Source organism: Asterias rubens, chromosome 9, assembly GCF_902459465.1.
Source record: "Asterias rubens chromosome 9, eAstRub1.3, whole genome shotgun sequence".
Classification (NCBI taxonomy): Eukaryota; Metazoa; Echinodermata; class Asteroidea; order Forcipulatida; family Asteriidae; genus Asterias; species Asterias rubens.
The window spans coordinates 7,888,989-7,906,745 of record NC_047070.1 but is presented as its reverse complement, the minus strand read 5'-3'; the positions used below and the strand labels follow the sequence as shown (position 1 = coordinate 7,906,745).

Genomic DNA, 17,757 nt, shown 5'->3' with positions numbered 1-17,757 from the left:
TGGAAGTAATAAGTAACTAAATTACTTACTTCTTTGGACATGTTATTGTTTTGTTTTGTTTAGCTGTCTTATGAAATTGGTGTGGTCACTTTTTGGTTCTGATTTTGTTATCATTGGTCGGCTTCAATTTCATCTCATAAGCCAGTTGTTTAAATCTTTACATTACTGAGCAACAAAACCGTACACAGGTTTAGCGATCCCATTACAAAATAGCCAGGTTGATTTAGAGATCTCCTACCCTGATTATGTTGTTTTTGCAACGAGTCGAGGCTGTTTCATAACAACGCTGATCCCGCATGCGCTTTGATGCCCCGGCCCAGAGTCCCACAATGAGAGCAGGGATCGAGGCAGCCTTGTCGGATAACGTCCATGGCCGACGTTTGACGTTACTCCTACGTAAGCAGCGAAACGACTTATTATTGATCGGGAGAGAAAAACAGCATTGGAGACAGCACTTCAGTTGGCAAACTGTTGAAATGAATTATATCTCTGAATATTTAATCCGCCATTGGTTGATTACATTTGTTTGTTTTGGAGCTGTTTTTCTACTTAAGTAGAGGCTGACATCAAAATGTATGACATTTGTTTATTTATTTATTTGTGCGGGCTAGATAAACATTATAAAAGGGATACAATGTTTTAAGCCAGGATTTGGTAAAATGTAGTCTATATTTGTTGGATGGAAATTAAAAAATGTGGACTTTGGGTGTCCAAATTATTCACTTACAATACATTTTACATGTAAATGACAGTTAAACGTGGTGTCCACATTTTAAACAGGGTGTCCAAAAGACACACAGAAACCCCTCTGGCTGACATTATGAAGGGATACTACTTGTATTGGATAATAACTTGGTTGGTCCTGCTTGCATGAACACATTAAGACATGACTTATATGATGTATACAAGGATTCAACATACATTCATGGGGGTTTGCCAGTTGTGGCAAACAAATTATGAAACAGTGATTTTTTTTCTCTCATACGTACTTGGCCTGAATACAGTTGACTCGCATAATAACATTGGAACAAGGTCGCTTGGACTGGCCTACCTCTTTATAACGGGAACGTTGTTATAAGAGGACAGCAAAACTAAGAAACATAAAGCGGAACTAAGATTTGGGACTTATGAATGGGTTTATAAGCAGAACCTCTTCTTAACAGTGATATTAATAATCAGAGCTAACTGTACTAATATGTCTCGGCTTCTCAGGTGTTTCGTACAGAAATAATTCTTTTAAGGATCAGTTGTGAGTTTTCAGATTGAAAATGGATGGTTCCTTTCCCTTAAGGATAATTAACCGCCTGTTACTTTGTCTCTGAAGTTAACATAATCTTGGCTTGAACACGTGCTACGGCCAATAGAAGCATCCTGCTCTTCAACAAGGGCATTGTTCACTAGCAAGAAATTGGTGACTTCCTTCAACATGGAGAGAACATTGTACCTGAAGGAAGTGGGTTCCATTGGCATGATGAATGCCATCAGTACAAGCAAGCCGGCTCACAGCTATATTGCAAGCACAGCCCTGGAGTGTTTTCATTCCAAAGGGTTGCAAAATGGATAGTCTTGGTGCAAGACGTTGTTATTCACTATCCCTTAACTATCGCGATCCCCCGCTCCACTTCTCCTTGCCGCGCACATTACTTTCAAACGTAGACGGCCCTGTTTGCAAACTTCCTGATCGCCCCACCACACTCCAAATTCTTCCTGGCAGGATCGCGGTTTACAGTAACTCCCTCTATCAGTGGAATAGTCGTGATGTGTGTAGCGTTGAGTGTATGAGGCCTATGGTATTACCATAAAGGTTGACCAACTCAACAAGAACATCTTGCACCAAGACTACGTCATGGGCTGAGGGTTAATTTTTCATTCCTTTACTAATTCTGGTTGTGAAGCCAAGGACTTCTAGATGAACTTTAATGACTGTAATAGCCAAGAACCCCCCAGGGAGAGAAGACAAGGAAGGAAGTTCCAGTTTTAGATTTGAGAGGAAAACCCCAAGAAATGTAAACCTGGGAAAACCCATGCAATCAAGGAGGGACCGAAAACCAAATCCGCATAGTTTGCAGGCCTTGAACTTTGCTCTTGGAAAGGGCACAGCAATTTTCCTCTGGTAAGGGGCACTCTGGTAAGAGGAATTTGTGTTGGAACCTCGCAGAGGGCGCGGCGCCACTGCCAAGCACAGCATAGGCAATTGCTGTGGGTGCCGTGGGTTATTTCGAAACCAGTAGTGCCCCTAGCGGGATTTGAACCTGAGTCCTAGAGGTGGAAGGTGAGGAAAGATACTACTACACTCACCCAACCACCCGTTGTGTTCAAATCTGTCCCCCCATTTTGTGTAGACATGATCAGACGTGCTTTGTGTGTTTTATTGGAAAGTCTGAGGAATGACACATTTCAAACTTTCGGTTTCGTTTGGATTCAATTTCGCGTTTTGAAACCGCACTTGCTTGTTGTTTGTCTATTGATTGTGATCACAACACTTGTTTTGGTTAGACTAAGAATCAATATCGTTCTGAGTAAATACTATAAATGTATTTTGTTGGACACCAAGGTACAAAGTTCAAGCAGATTGCATGTGTGTAGACGATGCAAACCTTTTGACATTCTAACCCCCCCCCACACACAAAAATAACTTAAGAAAATAAATAAATGAAAATAACTAATACAAAATAAATAACTAAACATGAATAGTAACAGCGATAATAGTTTAAATAATAACAACATACTTTTATAAGATAATTTAAATGAAGTAAAAATGACATTGATAATTGAAATTAAACATCAAAAATTATTATAAAAGCAAATAGTTTAATCAAACAAATACGGTTTCATCAAACACTGAACGAATAACAAAGTTGAGACCTCAGTTTTAATGATCTCATCGTTACACAGCGTGTGGCGACATTTCTACATGTCTTCACAATAGTGGAATGGGGGTGGATTTCCCCCCCCCCCCCCCCCCCCCCCAGTTGAGCATTGTCAAGACCATGGGAGCAGGATGCCTGCAGACAGAACTAGGTGTTTGGAAATGTCAAACGGTTCAAGCGGATGCTTTTTATACACAGCCAGGTCCATTTATGAGAAGTAGGTCAGAAGAAGGTGTTGGGGGGGGGGGGACCAGCACACCTCAAATCAAGTTAGCTGTAGAGCGAGTTATTTTACTGTAGAAAAGGCGGCGTCTCAATTGAAGAAAACAAATTATATCAACATTATCTAGTAAAATTTGCTGCGGTAGGTCAATTTACAATTTTTGTTCTCCTGGGGCTGGAGGTACACACAATAAGACCATAGAAAAGAGTAAGGACCAACAACAACAGGTCTCCTGTCATGTTTTGGTTCTGGACAAACTACTCATAAAAAAAAAAATGAAACAATAACCAAAGTGGCAGCTTAGAAAAAAATATTAATATTATTGACACTTGAAAAAACCCAAGGTGAAAACATCCGTGATCATTTAATAATTGACACGATAATGGCACGCACAGACAATTACCAAGGGTGAACTTCAGTATCAGCAAAAGGCGCCAGTCAAAGATATGCGCATATCTTTTTTTTTTAAGAATTAAAGACAGAAAAAAAACACCTTGTCCATTTCTATTTGTGGAATTTAACCCTCAGTCATACTCAAACAGAGGGGTGAATGACTTTCGATGTGGTGACCGTAGTTGACCTTAGAGCCAAGTCACTAGTGATCTTCTTTTGGCTAGCGCAAAGCCCTTGTTAAGATATGGATAGGGTTTGCCCAAGCTCTTTAGAGGGTTTGTCTTTTGTCTAAACCCATCACAGCGAAATTCCATCACTCACGGAAAATAAAACCGCTACAGTCTATGGGAAACTTCTGGAGGGATGCTAAGGCCAAGACCAGGGGCAATGTAGGCCGTGGCCTTCGTGTAACTCCAGGCCTAATTTTGGCCTTTTTTGTGTGTGCCTGTTTTTGTTTTTTTTGTAAGGGAAGTGACAAAAATAAGCTGTCAAATTGTCCATGTTTGTTTGTTTTGTTAAAACAGTAAAACATACATTCCTAGCCTAGTTTGATAAATATAGGCTTTACAAATCCAGAGAACTGACCATAACGAGCATCCCACCCCATCAGTGAACAGGAAATTAAAAAGCTGTCCCAAAACTCAGGAAGTATGTGGTCAAAGGAGTGAAAGAAAAACTAGTTTACGAACCCAGGAACCACATTTTCAAAGAAAAAAAAGAAGAAGAAGAACAACAAGTTACACGGTGCTGCATGCTCATAAATGTCTAGGTCATCAACCTGTGCAATGCAGGATGGTACAATCACATGGGATGTGGCCGTAGTGTAACCAGTTCATTACACAGCATTATTTCTTTTGGGGATGGTGAAGTTTGACCTTATTAGGTGGGGGGGGGGCCTCAATTAATGGTTCAAACAGCTTCCTTTTTGTTCACATGGGATAGACAAAGGCAAAGTAGATGTGGTCTTTGCTGACATGATTTTCGGGAAATTTATGGGACTGTGAGTGTGATGTATTTTAGCTTATAAATGGTACACTTAATTACCTGTTTATGGTTGTTGTCATTTAGCCTTCCAGAATGACTCTACTTATAGGTCAAGCCATTAGCCTTTTTTTCTCTCTTCATTTATACCATAGGTCCTTTTGTTTGGCATGCAGTTTGCAACAGCTAATACTATTTTCTTATTTGTGTTTAGTAGAAGTCAGAAATCACAGTTACTGAAACCTCATTGTGTTCATTCCCACTTGGTTTGTGCTGCTCGTTATAAAGAGTGAGCTTACATTTTGCACACTGACACATTACATGTATGTGCATTGACACCATAGCAATCGACATGTGAAGTTACTGGACTAATAAGCAATATTTGTGTGCTCATCTAATTCTTGTATAAATCATGGATTTGCTGACCTGACTTTCGGGAAATTTATTGAACAGTGAGTGTGATCATGTGTGATCTATAGCAGAAGTCAGAAATCCACAGTTACTGGGTGAAATCTCCTTTTATTCATTCCCCTTTTGGTTTTGGTTAATAGGGTTAGTGGACTAATAAGCATTTATTGTGTGCTCATCTAATTCTTTTAGAATTCATGCACAAGATGTAGTCTTCAGGACCAGACAATGCAACACTTAAGGCTTATCTTCACAACCCCCCTTGTCCCAGCCCTTATTATGGCCAGCCCTAGACAACAAGACTGAATTGTTTATACAGGGACATGCAAGCCCATCCCTAAGTGTATGTGTACACCTGCAAGCACAATGTAACAGGATGACTCATTGGCTGGCTGGTGAATGGCCTATTGATTGAGTGTCTACGTCTGTGGTTGGTTCGAGGTCACCTGACTTGCTTCCCTCTGCCCATGCACACACTGCAACCACGCTGTGGCCAGTGATGATGATGACAACAATCTGATCACGTCCCCACTGCACACACACACCATACACACTACACACTGCATTCTCTCCCAGTCAACATAGGGAAAAGGGCTGCCTCACAGCTTCCTGCGTACCCCGTGCGTTTAGCATGCTGTTTCCTGCTACGGCTCTCTTGTCGATGGCCCATCAGGCAACAGGAGAGAGGTGATGACCCTGTTCCTGAAACTGAAACCTCCACTCGTTGGTTTCTGTGCAGTAGTAGTACCCCGGCATCAACCATCGGTGAAGTATTAGTAGCAGTGCTCTAGAAAATAGCCATATGGAGTGTAAAGTCGGGAGTGCAGTTTTGTTTCCGACCGCACGACCACCAGGGCCTCCTCGTCAATAAGAAGTTTTACAGTCGCATGTTTTTGTGTGGTGGAGAGATCTTATTCTTTGGACCCCCCTTTTCTTCAATCAAGCAGACACATGTGGTGCTAGGATTTGTCCCAGCTGTATTCGGAAGCCTATCATCGGCACCAGTAAGTCAGCAGCTCTCTTTAACCCCCTCTCTCGGATCCAACCACCGAATGGTTCACTAAGCTCCCTTTTTGTGATCGTTCTTCCGGACCATGGTCCTAATTGTGGCGTGGGGGCACTAAGGTCTTGTCTGGAAATTATGCAATACTGGATGAACAGTTCCCTGATTAGGGTTGTTGTTGTTGTGTGAAGCAATCGCCCATTGTTGGACTTTACTACTGGCTTTTTGGATATATAATACATGGATGTATTACCAGCAGATTTCAGTATATTGGGATGTAGTATCATCGCGGACGGGCCCGAGTGCAATGGCTTTGTGAAAGAAACAGGTAGGCAAATTCTACATGGTTTTTTTTCTTCTCAGATTGTGTAACCTCGTAAAAATTTAAAACGACAAATCTCATCTCATCTCATGAGAACAGTCATCGCTGGTTTGTAATTGTATTGTGAAAGTAAGTAAACAGGAAACCATCAACTCGTTTCATACTCTAGCCTATATATTGGCGTAAAGGCTTTTTCATGTTATGCACAATAATAGTGTTGGTTTTGGTTGACCTGTTTGCATTATGAAAAAGACTAACAGATGGGGGTGGTGCTTAATTGCTTACTCTCTATTAACTTACTCAATACATTCTATATCCTGTCCATTTGAAATACATTCAAACTGAAGTGTTAGTAGCAGGAGCCCGTGCTCTTCATGATGTTCCTGAAAAAAAAAAGAAAAAAAAAGAACAAAGAACCCTCCAAAGTAGGATACCACCCCCCCCCCCCCCCCCCCCGAATTGATAACATCCCACTACTTGGGTACGAGACTAGCATAATAATGAGGTCGTGACCCCTCTGCAGGAAATGGCGGGTGATAAACTCAGCGTCCCTTTTGTCTTGGGGGACACTGGCAATTCAAAAGAGTCAGTTGTTTTAATCTTTTAGCCAATGACTTCCTTTGCCATTGAGTGGAGTGTTTGAATAAATATGACCCCTCCCCCCCCTTTCAGTCAAATGTCCAAGGCGTGGCTACTTAATATCTCTTAGTTTGTCTAACAGATTAAACCGCTCTATGTCCTCCTCAACAATCTCGGGAACTTGTTTGTGTATCAAAAGGGTTTGGGGGGGGGGGGTAGCTGCCTAGCCTAAGTGTCCCTTTAAAAGCTGATTATGATAGTGAGCCCCTTTTCCCCCTAGTGTGATTGTGTGTGGTACTCTATCGACCTTGCACTTGTAACTTGAGACGACTTCCAGCAGACTTCCCTTCTCCGAATTCTCTCCCCTGAGATTAATTGACCCTGCTACTCAGTCACTGAGAATGCTTTAAAGGGGCTTGCTGATTCTGGGAGTATAGTTAGATCTGATTGATGGTCAGGATCGCTGTTGTAATCAGTTGGTGGGCGTACTTTTTTGGTTTATTTTAATGTGGTTGCGAATTGTTCTCACTTGTATGTTATTTTAAATGGGAGGTTGTGGGGGGGGGGGGATAGCAACAGTCAGCTGCTAAAAAATACTTGCCAGCCAAGTTTTAATTAATTGGCCATGAAATGAATCCCTACTCACTGTGAAACCCTTTAATGGAATTATTATAAAAGTTCTTGAGGTCAGCTGGTACTGGCCCAAGACTCACTAATTGACCGCAAGTAGCTTTCTTCCTCCCTTTAGGTCAGAAATGACAGAACAGATTTGCCTTTGTGGAGGTCAGAGTGTTTTGAATCAGGGTTTCTATTTTAAATGATACTACTGCCTGCCCGCCCCCCTTTCTCACCTCCATACATTGACCTGGCCTGTTCATTTTGCAACCAACGTACTGTTTCCTTGCAGTGCCTAAATAACCTGATCTAATAGTTCAGGGACGAAGATCACGCACTGTAATTTGTAGCTGCATATTATAAAGAAAATTCAGACTTGTGACAATGGGTCAAACTCTCAACTAAGGATCAGTGGTCCGCTGGCCAAATGCCAGTTAAAGACAGTAGACACTATTGGTAATTGTCAAAGACTAGCCCTCACAGTTGGTGTATCTCAACATATGCATGAAATAACAAACTTGTGAAAATTTGAGCTCAATTGGTCGTCGAAGTTGCGAGATAATAATGAAAGAAAAAAACACACTTGTCACACGAAGTTGTGTGCGTTGAGATGTTTGATTTCGAGACCTCAACTTCTAAACTTGAGGTCTCGAAATCAAATCCGTGGAAAATTACGTCACTTCAGAGGAAGCCATTTCTCACAAAGTTTTATACTATCAACCTCCCCCATTACTCGTTACCAAGTGAGGTTTTATGCTGATGATTGTTTTGAGTAGTTACCAATAGTGTCCACTGCCTTTAAAACACATGAGGACAAGTAAGAAAAATGTTGTTCTGGCTGGCTAGTTCAGTGTTGTAAAGTATCCATATTTCCATATGATAGACAAGTGAAATGGCAAGCTAACTGGTAAACCCAGTCACAATGATTCCATAATTGGTGCAAAACTTAGCCCCCCCCCCCCCACAAGAAAGTTTGCTAGTGTTTCTCTATTGTTGTTTTTAATTGCCAGTTTCGAGGTGGAAGTAAAAACTTACAAAGTAAGGAAACATTAAACAAACTGCATTTAAGAATGAACATAGTAACCAAATTATTTTGGGAGAGTGAAGCATAGAAACTCGAAAGGGAATACTATTTGATGAGGAAGTCATGAAGAAAACATCTCTCAAACTAGGAAACCAGAGTTAAATTCTTTTGTATTTGTGAAGTCAACATGCTTCCCAGGGAGTTTATGTTGTTAACCCTCATTGTTCGGAGGTAACCTATTATTTCACCAGGTTGGTGTGTGTGGTGTTTGTGGCTGATTAGGACTTGGGGTTAGCCAATATAATAAACCCAGAGTAAATCGTGCACACATAACCGGCTCAATACTTCAAAAGTTAGATCCAAACATAACGTCCTTGAGTGTATTGTGTTTCTCTTGCCTTTGTTGCGCAGCCATTTATATTTTTTGTTCAGCGGCAATCGATGTCTGTATGGTACGATTTAAGCTTTCTGTGTAACGCATTGAAGGGCTTAAAGTCCATCTGCTTAGAGCTGGTCTAGTTTGCAGACAGGAGAGTAATGGGGGAAGGACGCACTAGACAATGAGGTTTCAGTTACATGTTGTGTGACCTCGGAGAGAGCCGGAGAATAGAATTTGACATTTCTATGGGTTCATGAGTTTAGGCTGGCAATTGGTTCTGAGTAACGGATGGAATCAACCTGCACAAGATTTTAATTTCCGAGAAAGACTCTTTTCTAAGGTTCGAAGCGTCGGGGTTTTTTCTATTCTTGGCAAATTCGTTTTAGTTTCTTGCCCATATGTAGAAAATATTTTGAAATACTTTATTTTGACAAGAAAACTGGTTAGTGCCTGAAAAAGCCCAGAGCTGCCAACTCTACATGATTCTGCAGAAAGTTCCCTGAAACTAAACCAATCTTTTCATGTTCTGTTGAGCAAAGTTGACAATCGCCCTGATTATGGAACCTATTTCCCTATTAGGCCAAATAAAACAAATACCAGACTCCATCTTTTCAAAAGAACTTGGCTGAGGAGCTTTTCCCGAATCTAACGTGATGCTCTCGAACACGTGTAACCGTCTGTTTAATAAAACAATAACAGTGAATGCCTACCAGCAAATCTTTTTACAAATCCAACCCGGTTAATGCTAATACAGTAATAGTGTTAACACAGGTCCTCAAGCAACAAATAGGTATAAAACAAGTTTGCAATGGGTTCAAACTGAAGAATTGGTGGCCTGTTTGATTTGAAATACTAAGCGGCCATTTTGAAAATAAATAATAAATAGTAAATAAAAAGGCCCCTTACCCTCCTCTTTTTTGAAAAATCCGGACGATCAAGTGGTATTATTTTTCTATTTGGCCTAATGTTGAATCTAATTCTGAGTATCTGCCCAATTGTTGTAAAAATAATCTCCCTGATTGCAAGATGCAAAATGTTGGCAGCTCTGTAAGCCATGAGTGTTTGATTGGTCCGGAATTTGTTCATGTTTTGCCTTCAAACTATTTTTGGACGTTTGGTTTTACCACCAAGGTATAGCTTTCTTGTGTCCAAACTAGCTTAATCTAAACCTCTAGTTTTCCATTTTATAGTGAAGTGGTGAGCCTTTTAAGCCCGGTTCATATTTCCTGCGAATGCAAATGCGAAGCGAATGTGGACGTCACAAAATTCGCAACGAATATTCGCAGCAGTTCGGCTCTAGTCAACTCACTTGCGAATATCGCTGCGAAAGGATAGTTGTGACGTGTTGTGACGTCAAATTCACGTCAAATTCGCTTCGCATTCGCAGGAAGTATAAACCAGGCTTTATTCCTCTCAGGGCCTTCTTTGTCCGCAGGTTTTTATTTTGTGGTGTGTTTTTAAACCATTAGTCAATTTATCGAGATTGTTGGTGTTATTGCACAATCATACTCCTGCAGTTGGGGAAGTTTGCTTCTTTCTTTCCAAGTAACAAAATTTAGTTGACATGTTTTTCAATCTTTCATCGACGTTATTGAAAGTATTGCATAAGGTGTTGCATTCCATCCGGGGTTCCCCACACCCACCTTCTATCCACAATCCAAATCCTACCCAATACTTTTTTTGATAAATACATCTCTGATACCTTGAATAGCCGCTCTACACAATGGTAAAAATGTTTCACTTCAAATTCTAACTGTGCTTGTGCTAATAAATAACACTGTGCTTTTGTAAATATTTATCAAAGGCATATTTGCCTCACACATTTTTTTTTTTTTTTAACAGGCACAAATAAATCTTATTGTCCCACCTGCCAGTGTCAGATATGTTTGTAAATTGTTTTCATTTGGCCTTGTGTTTCCGGTTGAAATTCAATAGATCGGGGTTTATTACTTTTCGCTCGCTCTATCTCTTCTTGTTTTTTTTTCTTCTTCTCTTACTTCTCTTTCATTTACCAATTGAGTTATTTTACGAATGTGGATTAAATTCTGTATTCAAAATTGCTTTGTACTGAATGTGGATTAAATTCTGTATTCAAAATTGCTTTGTACTGGCAATGTTCTATACCTTCCGCCCTGGTAGTAGTTTAAAAAAAAAAGCAGGATACTTCTTTTCAGAACTGAGAAGTCTCCCGAACATCCGATAAATCTACTCCGCGGTAGTAGAATAAAGAAAGACAGTTCGAACAAACTCTACCTGGCAAGTAGATACACACATGGTGTTACCGCAAACCAAATATACCTTGAACAGACGGGCAGATTTGCACAAATTAAAGAGTCTCCATGTATCATTTTCAAACAAAATATAAAACAGCTAGATTACATATACATTGATACCTCACCATGCAATGCCTCAAATCCTATATAGCTTGATTGTCAGTATCAAGTTCCTAGTCTGGGAACAGTCAGACACCTTTTTGATGTATTGAGAATCAGTATTTGGTTATTCGAAATGCATACAGGGTACATGACAACAATGGTGGAAACCAAACAATGGGGGGGATAATCATGCGATGTTGCATACACCCTTTTATGTTTCTCAGGGAACCAGAATAGTCTGTCAATGATTAAAACATCCACGCTCTCTCTGTTTAATGAAGAAGAATTATCCGCCCAGTGAACTATATTATCATAGAGGATACACTATATCTCACCAAAGCATCTAACAATGTGACGATCTGTGAGTTGCGTGTATCAAACGTGACTCCTGCATTGTTCTAGGGATCATTGGCTGAGTTGCAAAGTACATCATACCTTGTACCGTGGCACTTTGTGCGTTCTTGTGTGTGCATATGTGCTTTGGGTACTTGTCACGAGTCATTATTGTGGACGGGAGTCCTCAAAAGAGAAGCGAATTGAGAGACGTTGAGCAATGATGCTTAAATGGTTCTAAATCTGACTGCGTGTGACGTACACTAAGATAAATGGTTTTTTTTTATTTTATAAAGTCTATTAAACCTCACACCATATGAGTAGGGCAGCTCTTGTACTTGTTTGTGATGAAGAGTGACATACGAAATATCACACTTGGTTGGTTGTAAGAGGGACCAGCCGTCGATTTCACAAAGAGTTAGGACTCGTCTTATCTCGAGTTAGGACGAGTTACTCTCGAGTTAGGACGAGTTACTTGTCCTAACTTAGGATTAATCTTTAGGTCTGCATGCTACAGTGCAGGGCTGGGACTTGTCCTAAGTCACAAGATTATTCCTGAGTTAGGAAGAGTTTTGTGATATCGACGGCAGCCTCTTTATTCCCCTTTCAGCCTCGGTTTGTTGGTGGTGTGGATTTGAAAAGGAGACAAACACGATGGCTTGTACCTTTGCAATTGGAACAGGGCCTAATTTCATGGCCCTGTTTATTGTGCACTTGCAGCCTGTTGAATTCCTCACTTAACATGGCATGGTTGGTGCAAAAATCCACTCCTTGCAGTGCAATAATATATGGCCACTGTCACTTGGTGTTTTTCTTTTCCAAGTAAAGGATCACTGAATGTAAACATTGAGGTAATATGCTTCCAGTTCCTGTAAACATTTTAATGGGATTTCATCATCAACCTCCCAGATCATAGAGCATAATGTAAATAAACTCGAGTCAGTGGGTTGTGGTTTCATCTGGGACTACAGACCCATTGAGATAGTATTGTGGTTTCTGTTTGTGGTTTTTCGGTAACAATATTATTGCATGGACTCCCCATGACTTTCAATTCTTGTGGTGATCTCAGATGGACTCCCCATGACTTTCAATTCTTGTGGTGATCTCAGATCAATTGTTCCTGTTGTTCTTTTGATGTGAATTATTTTGATAGTATGCAGTTTCAATTGCAGATTCTTATATTAGAGTGCATGCAGGCATGTATGCTTCGTTTTTGAAAGGGCAAGGGCACCAAGGCATTTTTCTCCTTGATGATTGGCTCAAAATTAGGAAATTGTAAATTTCTGCTGGAGCATTTCCAGGGCACCTAGGCTGATCAGGGGGCATGGAGGCAATCGCCTTCGTTGCCTCCGTGAAGTATAAGGTCTTAAGTATGGCTACCACATATGAAAGGGATCCAGCTGGTAGGGACTGCATCTGTTTTTAAACTAAAGGCAGTGGACACTATTGGTAATTACTCAAAATAATTGTTAGTATAAAACCTTACTTGGTAACAAGTAATGGAGATCTGTTGATAGTATATAACATTTTGAGAAATGGCTCCCTTTGAAGGGCTTTGCATGTATGTTTAGCCATAACAGAAGGTGCATGCGGGTCTTGTTCATGACAAGTCTTTGTTACCTAAACGAGCATGCACGTGGTTTTATGGTTAACTGGGTCGTGTTCTTCCATGGTAGGACCATTGAATTGAATTGAATTGATAAAATTTGTTGCCAAAGTACTCGAAGGTTTTACCTTGAAAATGTATTATTTCTAAATGTGAGAATTACAAGGAACTGTGTTTTTGTGACTGCAGTTTATTCATCAACCCATTTAAACTGATTGTCTCCAACAGACTCTCATCATTAATAATTTTACAAAGTTATTTTCTTTCCCCCTTTTTTTAGACAGGAGAGTAGAAAACTTTCCTTTGGGGAAACCAAATTTATGAAAGTTTTTCCCAAAGTCAAGACAACATAACATGGGATGATACATATTTAATGTGATGGAAAGTCAAGTTTCTTGTCGTGGCATTTTGTTGATTAGATTGCTGTAGAGGAAAAGCAATCAATGCAGGTCTCCCCAAGGATGCCTGGGCCAAGTGCTTGAAACGCTCAACTATTCTATGAAAACATTAGCAGCAGGGGGCATGGGAGGGCTAGCAGGGGGCATGGAGGGCAAACAGGGCATTGGAGGGCAAACTGGGGTTGTGACTAAAAGAATTGTGACTAAAAAGGGGCTTGCCTTTAGGGGGTTTAGGGTCATGGACATCTAATGTGGAGTCAGAATGTGCTGGTGTATTGTATGTGTATTGGCTTCATCCATTGCTGCCTACAGACTGGGACCCAATTTCATAAAGTCTGTTAGTTAGCACAAGAATTTGCCAAGCACAAGAAAATGTTGCTCAGCAAAAAACAGGTCACCAGCCAACATTCCATTATTTATATTTACATTGTTGTGACTGGTGCCCCATTCATTTTTTTGCTTAGTAACCTTCATTCTCCTTTGCTGGACCTTTTTTTTTTTTTTTTTTTTTTTTTTTTTTTTTTTTTTTTTTTTTTTTTGGACCATTCCCATTCCCATTGACTTGAAGATTTTGTATAAGAAGTACATGTATCCCTTGCCCCCCCCCCCCCAAAAAACAAAAAATCTACTGAAGTTGGCCGTCCATGATATTTTAAAATCCCTGCCTATACAGAAAGCCAGTAAGTATCGATATTCATGCAGGTCCTACACTAAATTCCCTGTTCAAGCCTGATATGACCACGTTTTGCACAGGCCGTTGACCCAGAATCCCTTCAAAATCCCCCAAGCTCTCCAATAAGTCTTTCCTGTTCACCTTGCTGCACCCCCCTCCTCATGAATGGTTCATTGTCAATATATTCATGAACTTACTATGAATGATTATGCTCTGAAGCCACGGTTCTGTAATCTTGGTATTAGAGATGGAACCCAACTTAAGTCTTGAGATCCAAGAATCCCTCTGTGGGTTTCTTTACAGGGAGAATAAGATGGAATCTGTGGTTCTTTTCTTCTTCATCTTTGAATGGCTTTGTGAAATACCACCATAGGGGGTTGCAGTGAGGGAAGGGGGGGGGGCATGATCGGAGGATGCAACATGTATGCCAAAGGCAGAACTGTGTCATCTACTCCACAAGTGACTTTTATATAAGGATGTGGGTAATTAGTCATTCTGTGTACTTCATGTACAGGGAGCGATTTCCTCAAGCAATTTTGCCTAGCAAAATCTTTGGACTGACTATCTTTTCACTGAATGTAGTAATATTGAGTAGCAATAGTCATTTTCTACAGTATCAAAACAATAACAACATTCTTAATAAAGATGAAAGACCAGATATGATTTGACTTTAGGGAACGGATATAAGACCCAACAAAATATTTAAAAAATACCAGTTGATCGTCCGGATAAAAAAAAAAAACAAGAGGAGGATGAGGGCCTTTTTCTTTCTTTTCCCCGCCCCCTTTTTTCCCCCCCAAGATGGCCGCTTAGTATTTCAAATCAAACAGGCCACCAATTCTTCAGTTTGAACCCACCGCAAACTTATTTTATACACTAATATTGTTTTATGAAACAGAGGGTTGAACACGTGTTCAAGAGCATCACTAGCTCCTAGGCCCTTAAAAAAAAAAAAAAAAAAAAGTTAACAAAATGATGCGGCCCCAAAAAAGGATGCTGGCGGGGATGATCAACTGTTTTTGTGTGTGTTTTTTGCCTAAAACAAGGCTTTAAGAAATCTAGACGCAAATTGGTCAAGAACTTATTTGAGAAAGTTTTTATCTTGCAATAGATATTGTCCAACAGATGATCCATAGATACATTTAAGCAAGAGCAACAGTTCTCAAAATACTCATTACTGGTCATCTAAAGACTAGAGAGCTATAAGTAAATGGAGATAGTTTTTCTAGACCTGGGAGTACAGTGTCTAATTGCTACTAACCCATGACCCCAAAAAATGTTAGACATTCTAATCTGAAATAAATACACTGCCTAATCTTGTAATCCATAAATACACATGTTACATAATGGGGCTGCTTATTGGGGATTTAAAGGCTTCAGAGGATTGGTGGTAATCTGTTGGTATATTCTGGAGCAGAGGGTGAACTGTGGATGGACCCTTTTAAATCTGAGATGATCCCTGCCACTCACCCCCCCCCCCCCCCAACTCACTGGTGAGACCATAGGAAAAACACAAACAATTTATGTACATTTATCTTTTGCTGGGCAAGTTTATACTCATCATGTACATGTGCTTTGTGACAAAATTTTGAATGACCTATTTGTTAAAGCCATTGGACCCTTTCGGTAAACAGTATTGTCCAAGGCCCACACTTCGTGTATCACAACTTCCATATAAAATAACAAACCTGTGAAAATATAGGCTAGATCGGACGTCGGAGTCTGGAGAAAATAACGGAAAAATTCACCCTTGTATCCGCACGTTGCGCCATGACATGTGTTTAAAATAAATCCGTAATTCTCGATATCGAGAATTGATATTGTTTTACTGTTTTCTCAAAAAGTAAAGCATTTCATGGAATAATATTTCGAGAGAAGTCTTTCACAACTACCCTCTGTAAACCCTGAAAGTTTGTAAATCTGTGAACTTTTTTTGTTCCTGTACCGAAAGGGTCCAATGGCTTAAAAGCTTAAGTGCCTCAAATTGTATGTACAAAAAATTGATAGAAATTGTACTTGTAAACATTCTCAATGAAATGTAAGATTTTATTTTATTTCATCAAGCTTGTTTACAAAACGTTCCTGCAGGAAGTCATGGCTCTGTGGATTTAACTGAACACCCATCCCTAGACTTAAAAAGCAGAATAGAGGCCTTCCAGATAGAGAATTTGGCTATGATTTCAGGAGTTTTTTCCCCCTTTCGAATAAGCCTCTGAAGTGAAGGACAAAAGGATATGATGAATAGGAAGTCAGGAGTTTTGCTTTAGGCTTAGAAAGAAATCATACATGTCATTTGACATTAACGATGTCACTGACGTACATTGCAGCAACAATGTGTCATACATGTTAGCCGAGTTACAACAATGGCCATTTTGTTTGATTTGTCATGACTGAACCCCCTTAAAAAATATATATAAAAATGTACTTTATTTTTTACAGATATTACATTGTTGCCATCTTTAACATATGAAAGTTTCCACACGTTGGTACCCCACCCCCGAATGTGTTAGATTTTGATCAAATATCTGGGTCTTCAAAACAACATCAAAGAAAACTCTTCATGGACATGTTGTGCGGACACGTCCTGTGTAGTGGATAGCCAATAAGGAAAGAGGCCTGGCCACCATTGCACTAATAGTGTTGTGTGTGGAGAAGAAGAAGGAAAAAAAAGACTCCCTTAAACGAGCTCAAAACCCTCACGCTTGCATGGCTGCTGAATAATCCTAAATCTCATTTGCCCTGCCAAGCACACAACGTGTCCGAAGGGAATTCCATATAATAGGCACTGGCAGCCGCCACTGTGACATGTATGTACAGATCTGCTAACCCTTTGCATCCAAGGGGGTGTTGGTTGCTATAGTGACGTGCTGTTAAAGACTTACACCTGACATGGGGGGACGCTATATTTGACGTATTCAATTTTTTTTTTTCCCTTCTTTTTTTCCCTCTCTCCCTCCAAGATAACCCTTCTTTTTTTTCTTTTATAAATTGAGGTCTACATGTTGGTTTATTACCTGTGGGATTTTGTGTTCATCTGTTGTGAGAATAGTTGTTTTTCTCCCCCGTGCTTATAAAATGCCTAGAGCATTTGTGCATTTGAAAAGTGTTTCAAGTAAAGACGAGAGAAAGGGGAAAAAAAATTGTGTCTTTGGAATTCTGGATTTATCTGATTGGAACTGGGACAACTGTGTTGTGTTGGGGAAAAGCTGGACAGTACACAGGAGTAGTTTTTAAATATTTCCGGCTCACTCTGTTTAGTTTGAAGCCACTTAGTTAATCAGAATCATCTTGTAACTGAAAAGTAAATCAAAGAATTCCCCAAAACAAACAATGTACCTTTCTTTGAAATTTTATGATTATGAAGAACACAAATATATATAAATTGCCTGGATAAAAAAAAGCATGTGAAAATCAAGTTGTCTTTGGGTCATTCCCTGTCAAACCAACCAATACTCTGAAACTGTTGACCGATTACCTCTCAGATTTGGCTGAAATTCATTTATAACATTCATCTAAGCAAATAATGAACATATGCAACTAAAATAAAACAAATTCAAACTCTTTAAGACAATTTC

General features: G+C 39.9%; 1 protein-coding gene across 2 annotated transcripts in view; it reads left to right on the top strand.

Moving 5' to 3' along the window:
• The window catches only part of LOC117294465, a 114,739-nt gene that overhangs the window by 52,170 nt on the left and 44,812 nt on the right, over positions 1 to 17,757 (top strand). The window contains exon 1 of one of the 2 annotated variants that reach the window (XM_033776878.1): positions 5,424 to 6,206. The exons of the other annotated variant lie outside the window; for it this stretch is intronic. Within the exon in view, the coding sequence (XP_033632769.1) occupies positions 6,119 to 6,206 (88 nt within the window). The 5' untranslated portion in view covers positions 5,424 to 6,118. Of the gene's footprint in view, positions 1 to 5,423; positions 6,207 to 17,757 lie in introns of those variants that run through there. 2 annotated transcript variants of the gene reach the window in all.